Source organism: Morus notabilis, unplaced genomic scaffold, assembly GCF_000414095.1.
Source record: "Morus notabilis unplaced genomic scaffold, ASM41409v2 Scaffold539, whole genome shotgun sequence".
NCBI classification, from domain to species: domain Eukaryota; kingdom Viridiplantae; phylum Streptophyta; class Magnoliopsida; order Rosales; family Moraceae; genus Morus; species Morus notabilis.
In genome coordinates, this window is record NW_010360293.1 from 18,993 (window position 1) to 32,649 (window position 13,657).

The 13,657-nt window shown below is 36.2% G+C and overlaps 2 protein-coding genes across 4 annotated transcripts; both read left to right on the top strand.

The window, feature by feature from the left end:
• Window positions 1–365: 365 nt before the first annotated feature.
• LOC21393163 (thioredoxin O2, mitochondrial) lies at window positions 366–4,811 on the top strand. Its single transcript, XM_024164397.1, has 6 exons — window positions 366–663; window positions 2,625–2,690; window positions 2,788–2,838; window positions 3,013–3,092; window positions 4,051–4,095; window positions 4,496–4,811. The coding sequence occupies exons 1-6, from the start codon at window positions 420–422 to the stop codon at window positions 4,601–4,603; spliced, it is 594 nt and encodes a 197-aa protein (XP_024020165.1). The 5' UTR covers window positions 366–419; the 3' UTR covers window positions 4,604–4,811.
• Window positions 4,812–6,168: 1,357 nt separating this feature from the next.
• On the top strand, window positions 6,169–12,931 carry LOC21393164 (pentatricopeptide repeat-containing protein At2g16880). 3 transcript variants are annotated; one of them, XM_024164384.1, is made up of 4 exons: window positions 6,169–6,642; window positions 6,722–9,130; window positions 11,596–11,796; window positions 12,488–12,931. In XM_024164384.1, exon 2 carries the CDS (start codon window positions 6,730–6,732, stop codon window positions 9,034–9,036), a length of 2,307 nt encoding a protein of 768 aa, XP_024020152.1. In that variant the 5' UTR covers window positions 6,169–6,642; window positions 6,722–6,729; the 3' UTR covers window positions 9,037–9,130; window positions 11,596–11,796; window positions 12,488–12,931. The 3 variants fall into 3 exon arrangements, with proteins under 3 accessions (XP_024020152.1, XP_024020153.1, XP_010094604.1); XM_024164385.1 differs by lacking the exons at window positions 11,596–11,796; window positions 12,488–12,931 and adding an exon at window positions 10,387–10,421; XM_010096302.2 differs by lacking the exons at window positions 11,596–11,796; window positions 12,488–12,931 and adding an exon at window positions 10,247–10,358.
• The last annotated feature ends 726 nt before the right edge of the window (window positions 12,932–13,657 follow it).

The following is a 13,657-nucleotide window of genomic DNA, read 5'->3' on the forward strand; positions in this document are numbered from 1 at the left end:
TATTCACAATGAAAAGACGAATAAAACCTCACCCATATACCTTATTAAAAATTTTCATCACCATTGAGTTTTTATTAAAATACTATCTAAATATAAATTTAAGTTTTGACCCACCTAAACACAAACTCAAAAAGATTCTCAATTTAAATCATAAATCAAATATGCACATCTAAATACAAACTCAAGTTACAACTTCAACTTAAGTTATAACTCAAACTTAACTCAAGATCACCACTCAAATCATCCTAACTCAAAAATACCAAAAAAAAAAAAAAAAACCCAAATAATCCAAAATACGGGACCCACCTTGTGGGGCTTACCGCGGCCGTCTTTCCAAGTCACCACTCGTCTTGCATAACCTTGTTACAGGCAAAACCTCGGTCTTTAAACCCTATAAACCGAGAGAGAGAGAGAGAGTAATGGCGAGAAATTCAGTAGGATTGGTGCGGCAACTGATTGGTAGCCGTGATAAGTTGTGCTCATCTTATAGTGTTGTTCATCAGTTTCATTCCATTTCCTCAAATTCCATTCGAATGGCATCTCCTCCTCCTCCTCCGTCTCCACCGATTACCTCCTCTCCTTTGACACCAATCTCCAAAGGCTTTCTTCACTTCTCTAACCTGCCTTTTCTGCAACAACACCGCTTCCTCTCTTCTCCCTCAGGTAACCACTTTTCTATCTTTCTTCTTTCTTTCTTTTGAAATTCTAGTGTTTGATTGCCTCAAGAATGATTCAGTAGGTTTTCTGTGGGAGTGCTTGGTTTCTTTAAATTGCTAGGAAATGGTCGGAAAAATTCTCTTCTGTTTTGGGGAATCATATTGCTATGAGAATTTTAATTGTTTGGAGAGAATTCATCAAGTTTCATTCATTCTTTATACGTTAGTTTCATTCTTTTTTTTTTTTTTTTGGTTTTTTGGAGAGAAATCATTTTAATTTCTTAAGACCAGTTTTCGTATTCGTTGATACTAGAAACTCGAATAACTTCGTCTGTCTTCATAACTTGTATAAACAATGGAAAAGAACGGGAAAGACTATTATAACCACTTTTGGTGCTTTTCTTGGGTTTCCCTGCCGATAACCTATTTGTGTTTTTCCTTTATTTTTCATGCGTTCTATCAACATTAACACTGAAATTGTCACAACCATTGCCTGCACAGTGCAATTGTGCGCATTGAGGCCGAGGATGAATCGCAAACACCGCCACTACCACACTATTGTAATTGCTGCCACCACCGCTACCGTGTTAGCTTATGTGCTTATGGAATTGATTAGAGCCCATATGATTATGTTTACATTCCATATGGAATTTTGGAAATTTTCAAAGTTGTTAACTAAATAATAGGTAATGGAAACCAAGATTTGAATGGATATTCAAAAAGAACTGTATAAGCTTTTAAACTATTTATAGCCGACTCAGCTTCTCAGGACCAACACTCTGACAACCTGTCTAAAAATTTTGAGCGATTAAGGTTCAGTTAGGTGGATTTTATGTCCCAATGAACTGTAGAATAGAGGTGACCTTTTTGAGGATAGTGCTTTTTTCTTATGGCTTTTCCCAATTCATATATGTATAGGGAATTCAAATTGTTTTTAATCTCTGTTGGTTCTTTTCATAATAGACCTTGAGTTTAATCATATGAGAATACATTGTGGTGATATGAAATTGATTGCTGTTTGTTTCTGCACGTCAGTTGTTCATTGTGCTATGACATCTATATAATAAGTACTGCATAAAGAGTAGTTCTTATCCAAAGTTACCAGCAGGAATCCTTCAGATCCCTTTGAAAACTAAAATGGCGTTCTATTAGTTAGCTGGTAACCCGTAAAAAGTCAACTTTGTTATGGAACTGTGCTACAAACAGAGAAGTCTTCTACTGCTATGAGATGGACTGCCCCTTAAAGGGGAAATAAAAAGAAGAAATAAAAAGAATGCAAGTTATTTTCCGTTATCAAATGGATAGTTGCATGTTAAATATGGTAAATTCATGTTGGGTTTTGATAGGTAAGAACCAATTTGGCTCTGAAACCCAAGTGATTTAAGACAAAGGGAGACAAGAAGAATCAAGAAGGAGAAATAGAACCGTTGGAGAGATAGAAATAGAAGCAAAGGGGAGAAATAGAGAATTCAAGATTGAAAAAGAACTCAAGAGGAGGAAACTCGAAACAGTATTCAGTAATAAGTCTTTTACTCTCTCAATGGAATTACAATCATTACTGTTTTCACAGAGATCTAATCTAGGCTAACATTAAGATGAACTTAACTAAACTCTAAATAATCCTAAGAGATAAACATAATCTTAAATTCAAAATCAAATACTAAGAATAAAATGTTATCCTAACAATTAAATATACTAATTTAAATCCTAATATCCTAATCTTGTTCTGCGTCATGTGATGGGTCCCATATAGGAAGGCAACAAATAGATTATAACCTTTGTAGGGGTAGGTTACCAATTAAATTTTCTGTTTAATAATTACTTTATGGCTTCTGGCATCATTAGGCGTTACTCACCCTTCTTTTGATTATGTGTATCTGTCTATTCTTTTTTCATATGACCAATAACTTGACAAAAATGTCAAACATCTTAGTCTAAAACATGTGTGATATGATGTCCATGATCCAGGTCCTTCAAACATTGTTACCATTAAGTCTGAGGAAGGGTTCAAAAGTGCATTTAAAAAAGTTCAAGGTATCACTTTATCTATGTTGTTTTCTTGCCAGGTTTTAATTTCTCAGTATTAAGTAAATTATTGATTGCTTTCTGTCTGTAAAATATGTTGCAACAGATGGATCTCTGCCAGCAATTTTCTATTTCACTGCAGTGTGGTGTGGGCCTTGTAAGCGTTAATTGCATATTTTTAGCTTGTTAGTAAGGAAAGCAGACTTAGTTTCTAACCCTCCACCCCCTCCCAAAAAAAAAAAAAAAAAAAGAAGGAAAGAAAATTGTGCTTTGTTTCTTATATTCCTCCTCATACAGACAACTGAGTTCTTTTTCAACTTATTTTAAACAGGCAAATTAATATCTCCAGTCATTGGAAAGTTGAGTGAGGAGTATCCCCATGTAACAACATATAAAATCGACATTGATGAGGTATGAATGCTTTGTGGTATTGAGATATAGCTTATGCTTCTGTCCCAGACTTTCTCGAATATTTTCCAGCTTCATTGTTCAATGTTTGTGCATAAGATTAGACTCAAAAGACTTAGGACTCTCATGCATGGAATATTAGCTAACAACTCATATGGTTGCGTAAATTATATGTTGCAGTGTGTGAAGGGGATAAGTTGGCATTAGGTATCAAAAACCTTGCCTCCTTTACCACAAATTTAGCTTGAATAAGTTGTTTATTCAACCATTAGTGTGTTTAACATAAAAACATTAATCCGCAACTTTTCACTATACTTGTGATTTTCTTTTTTTTTTTCCTTTTTTTTTTGGGCGACTATTCTCTAATTTGAGCATGAATCATACAAAATGATGCAGTCCTAGGTACGTGGACCATGTTAAATGTCCAGTAGCAACAAAGGCGTTTGACATTGCCTGCTTTACTACTAATTTATCTTTGCTAATTTTTTTACTCTACAATTACTGTGTTAAATTTTGAATATTAAGCCACAATTTTTTTTTAACAAGACTTGTGCCTTTTTCAAAAGAGTGTGTTGGTAATAGAATTCAATCGGTGATGATAAAGAAAAAATTTGGTATTCGTGCTAGAGATTTCCTGGGATATTGGAAACATCGTCATTAAACAACCTAATTGACCTATGCCTGCGTTGCACAATGTTCATTATTTTAAGAAAGGTCACTGGCTTTAACCTTCAGTATTTCGTGGCATGTTCTGCTGAGCCTTTTTGTGTTCAAAATGAGTTCTTGGTGCCCTGATATGCCTATGGTGATGCTGAACCTTTTGCATAAATTGCTTGATCATGTGTTATAGACAATTCTCATCTTATTTTTAAGTTGAGCTGTGCAGCTTCGTTGGCAAAGAGTTACTGTGCTTGTTATGTATCGAATCTGGCAGTGCTAATATCACTCATTCTATTTGCAGGAAGACCTTGGAAAGACATTGAGCGAGTTGAATATTACATCTGTGGTAAATAGTTTGATCTTTTATTATTATTATTTTTTTAAATATATGGAAATATGTCTTTATGTAGCAAAAGCCAAAATATACATGTTGACAGAAATATTTGTATCAATGCCAGCAATAAAAATGTACATATTGGATAAAATTTAGGTAAAGGCATCCTTTTTTAAGCCAAAAAAACATCAATACAGGTAGTTAGGGATATGCCATAAGTCTTAGTGGCTTTACCTCATTGTATCTGTACATGCATGCTTATAAGTCGGAAAAGAGAAGGAAACAAACAAGTACAAGAAAACACACTGAAGGTGCACAAACTCTTGATGTTTTGATGTCTTGGTGGCTTATCTCAACTGTTTGAGGTTTTGTGAGATGAGTAGTTTTGATTCTTGCATTCTGGTTGTGGCAGCCAACATTTCATTTCTTTCAAAATGGGAAAAAGGCGGCTGAAGTTATAGGCGCTGATGGTGGACTCTTGAAGGGGACGATGGAAAAACTTTACAAAGTAAATTCTTGAAGTTATGTGTTTCTTGCTTAGTTTTCTTTTGTTAATTTCTAGAAGATACGTGATTGCCATTACGGGTTTCTGCCCAGATGTTATCAATCATGTGTTGTAGAACGTAGCCTTTACCCCTGATTTCTTGGTTTAGTAGTAAATGGAATGACGTTATTGTGTTTTGAATTATAATAATGGATTTTTGTATTATATTATTTTTTGATTTTCATCCATTGGTGTCTTGTACAAGTTCCCAACAAAATTGTGTTTTTTTTTTCTTTTTGAGGAAGGAAAAAACTTGGTTGCATCATTGTAAGGACATGTTTGTTTTATGCATTTAAATCTATAATTTTGATTCTGTTATTGTGTTTTCTTCTCACAAAAAATTTAAATTTCAAATATCAGAATCAAAAATCATTGATTTAAACGCATGAAACAAACGAGCTTACTACAACGTCTTGGGTTTAGTTTGTTTTTACAGTTATTGTATAGTATATGTCCTGGAAAGAATATACACGTCAATATATACGTATTTATAACTATTCATTGAGGAAGCGCTACACCTCCTAATGGAACTAGGAAGAAAAAGTTCGGATCATCACATTTTGACCCTCGAACTTTACACTCATTTATAATTTTGCTCTTGAAACCTTGGATAGTGTCATTTTTAACCGTCCCAAACGTTACTATTGCTGTTAGAGATGCGCGGAAAGTTTGCACGTGAGGTCATGTGACTAACTGGAGAGGGGCATAAACGAACGGCCAACGTTAAAGGGCATGGTGCTTGTGTTGGTTCTTGTGGCTCTATTTGTTTCGTTAGTTCAAGTTAAAAATTTGAGTTAAAAAGTGAATTCATATTAGAGAAAACACCGTAATAAAAAAAATTAAATTTAAATTTTTATAAGAGAAAATAAAAATTTGAATTGTGATTTGAACTAGTGAAATAAACTGGGTGTATTTATTTAGATCGTTTTCAAGGCTAATGGAACTAAATAAATAAATAAAACAAGAAAAAAGTTTCTCTTGCAGACAGACAGGAGGAAAGCATGGATTTCTCGTCCAATTGCTCAAGTTTTTTTCTTGTCAGTAGTGCAAAGGCTTCAGTTCCTTGGAATCTCACAAGTAGGTGTGGGTAAATCATCCAATCATCTAATTGATTCAACCAATCCAATCTAATTCATCCAAAAATATTGGATATCCAAAAACTATTGGATCAGATTTGGATGATATTTTCACTAATCCAATTGGATTGGATTGGATGTTGGATTCAAATTTTAAAAATCCAATAATTCCTATCCAATTTATGTATCCCATAAATAATATATGTATATATATAAAATTAACTATGAACATACTACATAATTAACATACTACATTTTTTTTGGGGTCCGGCTATCTAATTTTACACTAACGGTTCTCTCCCAAGATTTTCTTTAATAAATTAAAATTATCGACTTAAACGTATAAATGTTTATACGAGCTCTTAAACTTATTTTAACGGAATGACAAAAAAAGCCCTTATTACATTCGGTTATTGTTGCAGAGACTTTAGGGATCCGATTACTATCGAGTTGGGCCAAGAATTTTAAGTCGCACACCACACCAGTTCGCCTCCAGCGCCACCGTCTCGCGCTGCCTGCGTTGTCGCCGGCCCCGCGCACTAGCTAGTCATCGAAGGCACTCGACGCCGGAGAGCGCCAGTGAAATCCTCCTCGTGTGGTCTCCAGCTTCTTCAAAGCTTGGTGGAGATGGTGGCTTGAAGGAGATCCCGGAGCTGCGCATCGCCGGAGCGTACTCTGAGATGCCGACGGCGCTTTGTTTGGCCACACCGGAGCACTCTTGTTCCTTCTCTTTTTTTCCGGCGACTTGAGTGTAGAGCAGTGATCACCATTTTTATGTCGATAAACTGTATATGTATAAGTGAGTGAAGTTTTTGTCTGTGAAATGAAAATGGCGGTGATTTCTCCATTTCTTCACTGCTAGGGTTTTCTTGAGGAAGAATAGCAATCTCTGCAGCTCTGCTTCACTCACGCCGGCCTTCTTTCTCTCCATCTCTTCAGGTAAGCTTCTTGTCTCTTCACTCGATTTCAATGGTTTGGTTGCTCTCTTAGTAAAGTCGTATGGTTTGTGTATTTGCAGACAAGAATATGGTCCCTCCCCAACCCCAACTCCTCCAAACCATAACGAATATCCTGACGTCCTCCAAACCCCCACCACTCCACGCCCTAACCCCATACATTCCCCAAATAACAGATTCCCTCCTCATCTCCATTCTCTCCTCCGAACCCCTTTCTTCCGAACCCACAACTCTCATTTCCTTTTTCAAATGGTTGCAGTCCCACACTCCCCCCCTCACCCAATCCCCCAACCCCCTCCTCGCCCTCCTCCCTTCTCTCCTCTGCCGCAACAACTTCTCCGACGCCAAGTTCCTCCTCGTCTCCTTCATTGCCTCCGATCGCCAAAACCATCTCCACCAAGCCCTCCTCCATCCGACCCGCAATCTCCCTAGACCCTCCAAAGTTCTCCTCGACATTTCCATTGCTTCCTATGTTGACTCCGGAAAGCCCCACCTCGCCGCGCAGATTTTCGGCATGATGAAACGACACGGTCTCTGTCCCAGTTTGATCACCTGCAACACCCTTCTCAATGCGCTGGTGAGACTCCCTTCTACTTCTGCGATTTCGATGTCGAAACGGATTTTCAAGGATATGGTTGGATTAGGGATTAGGCCCAGTACGAGTACTTTTAATATTTTGATTAGGGGTTATTGTAATGAGAATAAGTTTGAGGATGCTCTTGCGTTGTTGACTAGTATGAGGGAGTTTGGCTGTTTTCCTGATAATCTGAGTTACAATACAATACTGGATGCGCTGTGTAAGAAGAGACAGTTAGCAGAGGCGCGAAAGTTGCTGTTGGACATGAAAAATCAAGGAGTGATGCTGAATAGGAACACATACAATATTTTGGTTTGTGGGTATTGCAAGTTGGGGTGGTTGAAAGAGGCGGGGAAGATCATCGAGTTGATGAAGCAAAATAGTTTGTTGCCTGATGTCTGGACTTATAACATGTTGATTGGTGGGTTCTGCAAGGAAGGTAAGATCGAAGAGGCTTTTGGGCTTCGAGACGAGATGGGAAGTTTGAAGTTGTTACCTGATGTGATCACTTACAACACGTTGGTTGACGGGTGCTTTAAGTGGAGGAGCAGTACAGAGGCATTTGGTTTGATTGCTGAAATGTTTAAAAAGGGAGTGAAACCAAACGCCATTACTCATAATATATTGGCGAAGTGGTTTTCTAAGGAAGGGAAGATGGATAAAGCATGTGATACTGTAAGGAAGATGGAAGAAAGTGGACATTTGTCTGATTGTGTTACTTACAATACTTTAATAAACGGGTATTGCAAAGCGGGAAAAATGGCTGAGGCATTTGGGATGATGGATATGATGGGTAGGAAAGGGCTAAAGATGGACGCTTGTACTCTCAATATTGTTCTACATACACTTTGTGGGGAAAAGAAACTTGATGAGGCATATAAGTTACTTAACAGTGCCATAAGACGAGGTTATATTGTCGACGAGGTAAGTTTCGGAACTTTAATGATGGGATACATTAAGAATGAAAAGGTGGACAGAGCGTTGGAGCTTTGGGATGAGATGAAAGAGAAACACGTTATTCCAAGTATTGTCACCTATAACGGTATAATAGGTGGGTTATGCCAGTTTGGAAAAACTGATCAAGCGAAAGATAAACTGAATGAACTCTTAGAATGTGGTCTGGTACCTGATGAAATTACGTTTAACACAATCATTAACGGTTACTGTCTTGAGGGGGAGGTGGAGAAAGCATTTCAGTTCTACAACACGATGGTTGAGAAATTGTTCAAGCCAGATGTATTTACATGTAACATTCTTCTTAATGGGCTTTGTAAAGGGGGTATGCTTGAAAAGGCTCTTAAGCTATTCAACACATGGATTTCTAAAGGAAAAGACATTGATGTAGTTACTTACAACACGTTGATATCGGGTCTGTGTAAAGAAGGTAGATTTGAAGAGGCATTTGATCTTCTTGCGAACATGGAAAAAAAGAAACTAGTGCCTGACCAATATACATATAATCCCATTCGTAGTCGACTTATCGATGCTGGTAAGGTTGAGCAAGCTCAAGAGTTTTTGTCAAAAGTGATTGAAAGTGGAAAATTACCCGAGCAGTTCTTAGAAATGGCCAAAGGACAAGATGTAGTGACCCATGAAATTTCTGTAGAATCTGATTCAGTCTCTGCAGCTTATTCAGAGCGGATTAATCAGCTATGCATTGAAGGGAAATACAAAGATGCCCTGCACGCCTTTGGAGAGTCAAAACAGAAAGGCATTGTTCTAAACAAATCTGTCTATGCCAAACTGATGGATGGGCTAATCAGAAGGCGTAAAAGCTTTATACATTCTCTTTCATTATAGTGATAACTGGGGCTTTCTTGACAATGTCACTAGGGGGCATAGTTATTGCTCGTTCTACAGAGGTTTGCAAGCTTGGCCGCAGTAAACAATCTAGGTACAATTTCTTTTTCACCTTTTATCTTTCGCCACTCTTTTTGTGGTAATGTGTTACGGTTAACTCATTTATTGTTCCTCTCTTTTGATTGTAGAATCTGTTTGTTGTTTTTTTTTTTTTTTTTTTTTGAAATTATTTATATTGTTTAATTAGCTTATACGTTTACTTTGCTTCTGGAAAGATTGGAAGCATTAGGCCTGTTCTGAAACTGTATTAAAAAAAAAATACATTAAGGATGGTAGGAACCTATTATACTCGGTATATTTGACAATTTCTGTTTTTCTATTTCCATGCTTAAGATGATGCGGAAGCGAAACAATCCATTACTTTAAATTGTTGATGATTCCAATCCGCTGAATTCATTTCATTTGTCCAACATGTTAATTCTTCTTCAGATGTATTTTTTTTTCTTGGCTATAAATTATTAACTAAAATCCTATTAGTCTTTAATGATATATGGTTAGAAACAAAATCTGAAATCTAAATTTGTGCACTTATGCAATCAACCTCAGCCAAAAAGAGACAACATTGTGTTATAGCTTATACTGATAGTAACACGGTGATTGGTTTAGTTCGATTATACATATCTCTTTGTGCTTTAGAAACTCTTTTTCTGTCTATCAGCTGAGTGACTATTTATGCAGTTCATGATTCTATGTTTTTAAATGTCGGGTGTATGAGAATCTAGTTGTTTAAGCGGTAGTAATTTGGTTGCATGCATGTATCCATGGCTAGAAACTGATAATAGTAAAGACAAAAAGATCTCAAATTTTATAGAATACATCTATACTTGCTACTCCCTGGATTTTTTTTTATTTTTTTTATTTTAATTTAGTAGATTAGGAAACAAGCACAAGGCATGTTGGTATCTGTTGTTGGACAAAGATTGATTAAAGAAAGAGATAGAAAGGGAAAGAGAATAAGAAAAAAATTTGACACCAGAAGCATGATTTTGCAAGAACGTTAGAAAAGAAAAATTTTATTCAGTAATAATTATCAAGGTCCAAAGTATAACTATCAAACTCAATTAAATCCCAAGTAATCTTAATAGATTAACATGAGCCTGAATTCCTCATTATTACACTTGTTGTCCTCATCATTCTCCTTTGGTTACAGAACTCGACTCTGGCGAGTTAAAGCTTAGAAGAATTATTAAGCAACAATATAAAATGCAAGAAAATCTTCAATCTGGACACTTGATTCTAGAAGAAGCAATAGGTGCTTGATATAGGAATGTAGTAATATGGTTGTTGTAGAGAAAATGTAGAAAACATGCGAGGCTATAAAACGAGGGTATTCTTGCTTGGATGGCGGCTCAAGATCAGCCTCAAAAAAACGTTATATTCCCTCAGGAGGTTCTACCCCATGGAAACGCTCTTTAATGGAATTTTAGCTTTAGCTGGTCATGACTAAGAAATCACTAGTTCGCTTGGTGGGCTGGGAATGCCCGACTTATCAATTTATCCGGTAAACTGATGGGGGCTCATGTAGCACATGCCGGGTTATTAATCGTATTCTAGGCCGGAGCAATGAACTTATTTGAAGTGGCTCATTTCGTACCAAAGAAGCCTATGTATAAACAGGCGAGTTGCAACCTACAATTCGAATTGAGGACGGGTTTTTGGAGTTAGCTCACCTCACGGGATCGCAACCCTTTGTCCCGGCCATTGTAGCACATGTGTCGCCCATGGCATAAGGGGCATGATGACTTGACATCCTCCTCACCTTCCTCTGGCTTATCACCGGTAGTCTGCTCAGGGTTCCAAACTCAACAGTGGTAACTAAACACGAGGGTACGCCACTGTAAGTAAACAATTCTACCTCTTTGAAAATCAATCCCGTTGTCACGTTAGAAGAAAGTCAAATAAACGTAAATAGTCCCTAATATTAACTCTGAAAGATAAACACAACCATAAGTTCCTAATTATTTGTATCTCTTGTTCCTCTTTAGTACCCACATGTGCTTGGATATCATGTTGTATACTCTCAACAGTTTTTCAAATTTAGACTTCCTGGGTTATGTTTGTCCTTTCAAAATAAACAAATAACAAATAAAAATCACTTGGAAAACAGAGGAATAATACTTCCAAACAAATCGAAAGTGGAAATACAAGTAATAGGTTAAAATCACGGAATAAAAGGCTAACTGATCAAAAGATACGCATTGATATGATGGTATAGATATATGGTTGTCAAATGATCATAAGAATTCACCTATACATGGTTTTCTTTTTCTCCAACTTAGGGTAGCATGTTTGAGACCTCAGTTAATATTGTTAGTTTCTCTCTTGTGTCAGTATAGGAAGTATATATAGTAATGAACAATCTGCCCCGTATGGCCGTATGGTGTGGTGTCTATAATCTGATTTATTCATGTGCAATTTTTTCATAGTTTACTTGTTTGGCTGTTTTAGTTAATATTTTTGTCTTGATACTCACCACGGTTCTTTACTTCATTTGATTAGGGTGAGGGTAGTTCACAAGAACCTCCTATGGGAAATATCTCAATGAATTGTGGCCTCCCTCTCAATATACAACATACTGGTCAGACCTTGACACCTACCTTTTTTTATCAGACAAGAAAGACTTTCATAGGAAACCTTTGAAGAGTAACAAACAAGCAGAGAAGAATGCTGGAGTAGTGGTTTGGACGTCTGCGAAACAAAGTGAGTCTGTCTAAAACTATAATCATGAAGATTTGATCCCGTACGCTATATCTTTGGGTTTGTTTAAAATTACTTGCAAGTTATACTCTGTGGAGGAAGTTTAGAGATGCGTTCTTCCCTTTAGTTCTTTACTTGCTAACCAAACAATTAAGCCCCTGTTTGTTGCACTAGTTTAGTTCAGTTCAACTCAATTTGAACAGTGAGCACGGTTTGAATTGGCGTTTGGTAAGCATGCAGTTTGAATTATATTTCCCGTATGAATTGAGTTAAACGGCTCAACTTAGAGTTTAGCTCCCCTCACAAGTTCAACTGTTGAAACCATTTTTGAACAGTATAAAGTGCCCATACTCTTTGCTTTTCACACCTACTAAACACAAATTCGAATTTTATTTCATATTCAAATTAAAACTTTAACTACACATCTAAACGTCAATTCAAACTACAATTTAAACCGCATAGCTTGAATTTTTTTGAACAAATCAAAAAGTTCAAACTAATAAAATTTAAACCAGCGAACCAAATGGGGGCTAAGTTCTATTTTCCTCCCTAGAAAAAGTATTATATGAAGTGCTTGGAAGGTCTGTTAATTTTTGAAATTAGAAAGAGATAAAAATTATCTTTTACTCTTGCTGTGATTTCTTTTCGGCCGAAGCTTGGCTTCTAAGTTTTAAGTTGACCTTTATATTTTCAGGTGATTCTGGTTTGGGAAGCCTTGTTTGAATTTGATTTAATAGTTGTCTCAGCGGATTCCTGGTGGGAGAATGTTGATTCATTTTGCTTGGAAGCATACCTCAATCTATATAAACAAGGCTGATTTTTATATTTAGAATAGGAAGATCTGTTTGGGAAGTAAGAAACCCCTTTGACATCTCTTTATCTGCAAAGAATTCTTGATGTGAAAACACAAAGCCAAAGGGCTGATCTTTGAATAGGAAGAAGAGTGGATCAATTTTAACTGGTAAATTCAGGACAGCTGAATAATTGAGATTCTGAGTGCGGGTGACTTTTGTTTTTTTTTTTTTTTTTTTAATTTTTATTACTGTATGAAAAATCAAGCAATCAGTTGAAAGGGAGAACCAAGAAGCACAACAGTGATATTTTATTGATTTAACTTCAAATTCTTTCGCATCAGATGTAGGACATTTCTGTACATGTACAAAACAAAAATTTATTTAGACATCTGAAATTAAAGATACTGGAAAAAGATACCCATCCGCAGATTTATTACTATTATGATGATTTTTTTCTGGTTCTTATTATGGAGCTTTTGTCTTTTGGTTGCTCTAGTAACGTGGCAGATTCCCCGCTTGTGAAATGTGAATTGTGATATAGTCAAGTGGAGACAGGAGTTTAATGGAGTTTAATGGCCCGTTTAGTTTGCTGATTCGAGTTTTTAATTCGAGTTGAGATGTGATTTTATATGAGTTTTTTACTGTAGTAAAAAAGTTAGATGTGATTGTTTCTGAGAGTTTTTTACTGTAACAAAACTCGAATTCTAAACTCGAATCGGTGAAATGAACAGAAAATAAGTTTTTTTTTTTTTTTCCTCCTAATTTTGTTTGTGGTTAATGGGTCTAAAGGCTTACATTAAAACAAGCATGGAGTTAGCAGTTTTTTACCTGTAGATGCCAAAATAACCATCATATTCACCACAATAAAATGAAGTATCATTCATCAGGGAAAATCAATAATCATCAGGTCAATACAATCGGTCAATCACAATGCAGAACTGAAATCTTAAAGCTCGCAGTGAGAGATGAAATCATTAATGCATAAAAAAAAATAAACAATCATTATCATTTGTCCCAGAAATTATCCATATAGCAACACAAGCATAAGAGAAGTTTACAGTTGTAGAGTA

Excerpts from the sequence above, each read along its gene's own strand:
- LOC21393164 (XM_024164384.1), top strand. The coding sequence starts at position 6,730 with ATGGTCCCTCCCCAACCCCAACTCCTCCAAACCATAACGAATATCCTG.
- LOC21393163 (XM_024164397.1), top strand. The coding sequence starts at position 420 with ATGGCGAGAAATTCAGTAGGATTGGTGCGGCAACTGATTGGTAGCCGT. Across the intron at positions 2,691-2,787 it reads TGCATTTAAAAAAGTTCAAG|ATGGATCTCTGCCAGCAATT; the intron begins GTATCACTTTAT and ends ATGTTGCAACAG. Across the intron at positions 3,093-4,050 it reads ATAAAATCGACATTGATGAG|GAAGACCTTGGAAAGACATT; the intron begins GTATGAATGCTT and ends TTCTATTTGCAG.